The sequence below is a fragment of the Platichthys flesus genome, chromosome 2 (genome assembly GCF_949316205.1).
Source record: "Platichthys flesus chromosome 2, fPlaFle2.1, whole genome shotgun sequence".
Taxonomy (NCBI): Eukaryota; Metazoa; Chordata; class Actinopteri; order Pleuronectiformes; family Pleuronectidae; genus Platichthys; species Platichthys flesus.
This window is the reverse complement of record NC_084946.1, coordinates 26,435,834-26,443,096: the sequence shown is the minus strand read 5'-3', so window position 1 is coordinate 26,443,096 and position 7,263 is coordinate 26,435,834. Positions and strand designations below refer to the sequence as shown.

The 7,263-nt window shown below is 42.4% G+C and overlaps 1 protein-coding gene across 1 annotated transcript; it reads left to right on the top strand.

The window, feature by feature from the left end:
- Positions 1–1,079: 1,079 nt before the first annotated feature.
- On the top strand, positions 1,080–6,778 carry LOC133971781 (tubulin-specific chaperone cofactor E-like protein). The gene is made up of 9 exons (XM_062409089.1): positions 1,080–1,204; positions 2,052–2,233; positions 2,802–2,941; positions 3,238–3,419; positions 4,059–4,315; positions 4,967–5,093; positions 5,197–5,313; positions 5,427–5,538; positions 6,252–6,778. Exons 2-9 carry the CDS (start codon positions 2,071–2,073, stop codon positions 6,483–6,485), a joined length of 1,332 nt encoding a protein of 443 aa, XP_062265073.1. The 5' UTR covers positions 1,080–1,204; positions 2,052–2,070; the 3' UTR covers positions 6,486–6,778.
- Positions 6,779–7,263: the final 485 nt, after the last annotated feature.

Sequence of the window (7,263 nt, the reverse complement as noted above, 5' to 3'; positions counted from 1 at the left end):
AATATAAATGTTAAGTATTTAATTATAACGATATTTTACATTCTTTTATAGAAGGCTCCTTTGATGACTTCTATCTCATCGAAAGCTTCTTTGATGACGTTGAAGACTCAACTTTGATGTCATCAAAGCAGCCTTCTTTCATATAGGAGAGCTGGATCCCACGAACATCTCCAGCTTGATCCCGGAGAACATAATCCAGGTCCTCAGCGTCAGAGATTTCAGACCCAGAATCAAGACCAGGAATTGCCTCCTCCTCTTCCTCATCCTGCTCTTTATGCAGCATCTTTATGAACATTAAACCGTAAGTCTGAAATGATTGTGACTAGCCTAAGACTCTGGATAAAGGAAATCTAAAGCATATTTTCAAATGCATATCTATCACTCTGTTAAGTGTAAACTGATATCAGTCAAGTTTTATTTTGTTGATATAGCTATGGTTAGCTAGCCAGGAAAGATGCGAGCTAGCTATCAGCTAGTAAGTTTTGCACACATGCATCGGATGTGAAAAAGCAGCTGTGTTAAGGGATTGGAAGGTGTTCTGAAGTGAATACATATTGGATGGGTCGTATGTTTATAAAGTCAGGGAAATGTTGATTTGTGGTAATATAAAAAACAAGATATTTAATGACTACTTAGAATATTAAATGATAAAATACATTTATTTCAAACACATGTAAATTGTCTGTGTTATTTCGTGCATGACCCTCTTGAAAATGAATACGGGTCCTTTTTGGATATGGATTTTTGATGATCAAAAACAAGTGAATTAAGGAACACCTGAAATACTGGATGATGAAATTATTGGATATTGAAAATAAGAATTGAGCCGGGTCACTTTTGACCCATGTTGTTAGTTAAAGGGTTAAGCTGAAAGAAAAAACAATTGATTGTGAGTCACTATGTAACTCAACCCATAAAATAACAATATCAAAGGATTCATTAGGTAAATAATTTCTTGTTTTCAGTTGGCTTTGATGTCAGTGTTCTATGATTCCTTCGATGTCTTAGACTGTTGCGAAGGGGAAAGATTTATAGATCTGAAGATAAACTATCTCCTATTCTCTAATTTAGGGATGGCACCATTTAATTAGATTCACATTCAATTTTCAAGCTGCATCGTGTGGATGTAGCCTGACTCTGGCCTCTTCCACCGACAGCCCCTCAGTGCCGAGACAGACGGGGACAGAGACAAGTGATAATACAGGTGAGCATCACTTCAGGTAACACGTCTTCTGAACTAGTATATTATGCAGTTACAGGAGAGGACAGAAACAGAAAGGCTGGAGCAGCTTCAACAGGACACTGTGTCAGACGGCTGGGTCATCAGATGAGGAGTAACAAGTTGCTTTCATACATCATCCCCCAATTTAACTGCAGCCTGTTTATATTCTTAAATACGATATTGAAACAAGATCCTTTTGGTTTCTTTATTCCAGCAGAAAACATTAAATAATTGATGCCTCCCTGCAGCTCATTGCACAGCGAGCCTCCGCCCACCACATGCTCGTCATTTTAAATACAGTCACTCAATTGCGGTTCAGCTTAAAGTTCGGCTTTCGTCTTTCTTTCCTCCAGACGGATTAAATGTGAGGACATTTAGACGGGACAGTGTCTCTGAGACCAGCTCTCATTTAGTCTATTCTTAGAACGTTGAAGAAAACATGTCTGTCTGTGCAGCTTGATCCAGTTTTTTGGGGGTTTGGGTTTGAGACACTGGGACGTACTATTGTGTGTATTGTGTATGTACGTGTCATATAACAGTTTAGTCTAAAATAGATGTTATTGTTATTAGTTTGTCGGCTTTTTGCAGGAACATCAGGATTTTAGAATTGTTCAGACAGAAAGTACAAAACGCCTTTTGAGCCATCTAATGAATCCAGAGGAAGAACAGGGCAGAATCTCTTTTCTCAAGTGAAGACAGTACAACTTTAATCTTCTATTAATGACATGTAGTTGTTTTAAGGCTCTGCAGTGAAAATAAATTAGACCTTTTTAGTTTTAGTTTTAACAATGTTTTAATTGCATACTAATGGTTTCATCCAACACCACAGATCAGCCGAGGGTGAGGCCATGCGACGCTTCGGATCCCAGGACTCACTGGACGACTTGAATGATCGTACCTTGGTGGAGGTGATCAGGGAACGGTACAGTCCAGAGAACTTCCCGTGGTGCACAGGACCTATAAGGACGGTGGTCGTGCCCAGCACAGGTCCTCAAGGTTCCCATTTGAAAGGTGAGTCTGGCTTTGTTAAATGAAAAGGTAAGGTTATGTAACTTTCAAATTAAGCTTTATCACAAAATGCACTTTACACTTTTTATTAAATGAGTGCAAATCACTCACTTATCAGTCGGGGCCCAAATGGATATAAAGTGCAACTTGACAGGTTGGTTGGAAACACAAAAACAAGGCTGCGATGTTGTGTTGTGGCCATTTCTGGTTCAGTATCTTGCCCAAGGACACTGCGGCATTTATCAAAACTTTAATTGATTTCTGTCAATCACAAAAAATATTTACCTTGAATAAAAGTTTAAAACAACAATTAAGAAGCACTCACATGTCACTTACTTATAAGCACTTTGTAGTTTAGCTTCCTTTAAGAAAATTGTACGTTCTTGATTCTTGTGGTTCTGGGTTTGTTCCCTCATGGTCGATGCACTTACTGGAAGTCGCTTTAGATAAAAGCAATGTAATGTTTATTAGACTTAGACTCATTGCATTTATTTTTAACCTGACTTTGCCCAAATGTAAAACCTGCCCCTGGGTCCAACTAATCCACATTCATTCCCCCCCCCTCCTCCAGACCGTGTGAACCTGCCCAGTGTGATGGTGCTGGATGGCTGGGGCGTCAGCCAGGCAGGAGACCAGGCGTGGATCGAGGCTTTCTGTGCTCACGTCACAAAGCTGGACTTGTCCCACAACAAGCTGCAGGACTGGCCCGAGGTGCCGTTTATTAAAGTTATTTTATTCCCATTAAAAGAGTAAAAGATCAAATGCAACGATGAATTGTCACCGCTTGAGTATTAGTGGTATAATAAAAGGATATAGAAAGCAAGCAGTCCCATTCTGAACGTAGCAGAGGTTGTTTTTGTGTTGAGAGATAAACATCCTGATAAGCAGTAACTGTCTCTGATTACACCATTGTCCACTAACTAAAGTCCATGTTGTGGTTTTGTGTAAATTAATGGTTTCTAAAGCTTCTGGGCTAATTAAGACAATGTTATTTTTTTTGTTTTCAGATAAATAAAATTGTCTCCAACACCCCAAACCTGGAGTCCCTGAACCTGAGCTACAACCCCCTGGCAGGCCTAACCCTCGAGCCCTGGTGCACCAAAGCCTTCTCCGGGGTCCGTAGTCTGAGCCTCAACAACACCAAAGTGTCCTGGGACACCGTGCTGCTGCTCATTCAGGAGATACCTGAGTAAGAATAAGACCAAACAGTGCCCCTCAAATTCTGCACCAAATCATTGTATGTCCTCGTTTTCAATTGGACGTAATTCTAAATCTATGGAAGATACACATTAAGTGTTGATTCCTCATTGAATCCACATTATCTCAGCGACACACTGTTGGTGGTTACAGGTTTGTAGCCTGATGAGTTACTGTGCAGCAGCTGAAAAAAATCCTACCCACCATGAAGGCATATTTAAATCCTCTAGATCCTGATTTTTATTTGGATCCACAAAAAATGCCAGATTGTTTTTCATCAAGATCCATTAATTACTTCCGGGGGGAAATCCTTCAAATGTAAATTAAAGTACTGACTCATAATGTTAAAGGGAAATGAAATGAAAATGCCAAAAGTTCTTACTTGGCTCATGTCCCATCCTTCCACCAGGATTCATGGTAAATTGGTTCAGTAATTATTAAGTAATTCTGTCGGCAAGAACATAAAATCCTTGCTGGAGGTAACTTATACATGAAATATGCACAAAGGACCCGTTTTATTTGCCATTTAGGTGATCACTGCAGAGAATTGGACAGTTGGTACATTCCAAGTGGAGGCAGGCAGTTGTCTGTTGGATATTTAGTCTCCACATTGTCCTGTGTCGTCCTGCAGGCTGGAGGAGTTGTTCCTTTCCCTCAATGGCTACAGCAGTCTGAGTGTCCCCAGCGTGGCCTGTCGCAGCCTGCGCCTGCTCCACATCACCCACAACAGCCTCCAGGACTGGGCCGAGGTCCGCAAGTTCAGCTCCATGTTCCCCAGCCTGCAGACGCTGGTCATGGCCAACAACAACCTGGCTTCCATTCAGGACAACAAAGACGTCCTGCAGCGGCTCTTCCCCAACCTGCGCAGCATCAACCTGCACAACTCAGGTCGGGGGACACAGCTACTTGCCTGTTTGACTATTTTACACGGTTTCAGTAGGAAACTCTAGATTTCTCCTTGGTTTTTAATTATACAGCAAACATGCCGAGTTGTAGCATCAGCTCTAGTCGGACGTCTCAATAAATCCAGATACATTTAGCAGAGCTTTGAGCTGTGATTGTGTTATTATTACAACAGAGTTCTCACAAACCAGGTCAGCTTTTATCTCATGAGGGAATTGTTTCTACTTTGGATCAGTGGGGAAACTATTTTTAGAGTTTGGTTGAGAGTAGTGGGAACAGAAACGATACCAAAAATAAAAATCTGACTCAGTGCATTACTTTGTCATGTGTGCTTAGCCTGAGTCAGGAAACAGTTAATGTTCATAAGAGCAGGAAGCTATTCTGCCCACAGGCTGGGATAAGGTCCAAGTCCAACTGATTATAGGGGGGGAAATTATTTCTCGTGTAAATTAAGAGCTGCATTGTTTTGACCCACAAAAGATCTGATGCCACCTGTTTGCATTCATTCCTTTTCCTGTTGAGGCCACTGGTTAACACAGCTTGAGGAAGTTCATTAGACCTCATGCGTTTCTCCCTGGAGGCACAAACAACCGGTTCAAACCCAAACGCATGACCTGTCCCTGTTTGCTTCGTCAGGTCTGAACCGATGGGAAGACGTTGAGAAGTTGAACTTCTTCCCCAAGTTGGAGGAGGTGCAGGTGCAGGGCATTCCCTTACTGCAGACCTTCACCCAAGAAGAGCGAATACACCTCATGATAGCACAGTGAGTCCCAGCAGTGACCTCAGGGAGCAATGAGCTTGTTTTGTTTCTCCCTACACTCAGTAGGGCTTCACCCTGGACTGAATGTTCACGTGCTTCTCCTCAGGCTTCCTGCAATATCCTGGATAAACGGCAGCGTTGTGACTGACTGCGAGCGGGAAGCTGCCGAGAGGTTCTTCATCCGTTACTACTCCGTCCACCCTGAAGAGGAGCAGCCTGTCAGGTACGCTGCACTCTCGTCTGACCTCCAGCTGCAGACGTCTTTGTGTTGGGGTCGTGTGTGTCTGTGCACATGCTCCTAAGACCGACAGCACAACCTGCTCTTAACCTCCTCAGATACCACTCCCTGGTCACCAAGTATGGGAAACTGGAGCCACTGGCCGAGGTCGACCTCCAGCCTCGCTGCTGCGCCCAGGTGGAGGTTCACTGTGAAGACAAAGTGCAACAGGTGATTTCAGCATGAGTTCACAATAGTTCACAGACGTAGAATAGCCTGATTTGATAGGATATATCTCATATCTCGTCTCAGATGGACAGACAGGCGGACAAACAGATGTCCATGTGGCTGTGTTAAAGCTTTTAAGAACAGCTGTTTCCCTTTGGAGCTGCTCCCGATAGTTTCTCATGTTTACAATGGATCACATGACTTTGCAGGTCCTCTCAGGTGTGTGTAGCCTCTTCCCGCTTCCATGTTTTCACTTAGCTTCTAGTTTTTTTGTTTCTCTCTCACCAGTCTCACCATCAGGTAGCAGTTTCTTTTACCAGTGCTTAGGACACAAACCCAGATATTTAAGTAAGGCCCTAGAGGGATAGTTCACCACTAAGCCCATGGAGGGGTGGACAAAGGGTTTGAGTCCACAAAACACTTTGGGACTTGCAGGTGTAAACAGCTTTGCAGCAAAATCTAATGCAATAGAAGTAACTCTGGGATCACACATAAACACATAGTAGGCTTCCTTACTGCTCCTGTGGTTTCACCCAAGTGTCCGTGAGCCCTGACCTTCAAACTCGACTTGAAGCAGCATCATGAAGCTCCATGTTTTCAGCCTAAATGTCCAGCTCCGCGTGCAGCGAAGCTAGTGGGCATCTACTAATCCCCTCTGAGTGAAAGTAGCATCAGATTAATGCTTACAATGTGCAAACTGTTTCTCTGTGTGTCAGCTGACCATCCGATTGGACCAGACAGTAGCTGGGCTGAAGAAGCAGCTGAGGACGGTGGTCCAGCTGTCCACCAAGAGCATGAGGCTGTACCACATCGACAGGACCAGCGTCTCTGGCCCAGAGGAAATGAAGTTCAACACCTGGGCCCTCCACTCCTACAGCATCCAAGATGGTGATCAGCTGCTGGTGGTACCCAAGACCAAAAGGAAAGCAGGCGTCAAACTGGCTGATTAGAGTCTCTTCTTTATTGACTGGTTGATTTGATTATTTATTTGCTGGTCCACTGGCATTGCAGAATAATAGGAATACACATGATCTGGATCCGCCCCCTTGTTGGAACGGAGATAATTGCATTTTATTTGTACGGCACCGCAACATCACAAACATTGTTGAGCCAACTTGTGTTATCCTCAGGTTGCTCCTACAAATAAATCTATGGACAGATCGATGAATGTGCAATGCAATATCATCATGTGATATTTTAATGCTTCATAAAAAGAGGAATAAAGCGATATTCACAAATGAAAGATGAATCCATCAATCATTATTCACCCTCTCTACTCCTTCCCTTTATACACTTGTCTCATAGGAACAGAAATAATAGTAAGATGAGATCAAATAAGAAAATAAAATAACCCTTGTACTTGTCCCACGGTGGAGAAATGTGCCGTGTTACAGCGGCAAGTGAATAAAGACACTATGAATACATGGAAATGTAAAAAAATTATATTAATATTATGTAATTCATAACAGCACATTCACACCTAAAACTAGTTTTCTATTGTTATGTCTTTCCGCCACTAGTTAATTTACTCCATATCACTTATATTCTTCAGTGACTAATACTCTATTGTTTTATTGAACTGAACTCTGTTGTAAATCGTGCTACTGTAAATCTTGGAACAAGCTGGCACCAGAGTTTCCCACGAGATTAATAAAGTCAATACATCTTATCTTATTTTAGAATCTAGGATAATAATAAAAGTTTGAATCAGTCATCAAAGATCCTCCT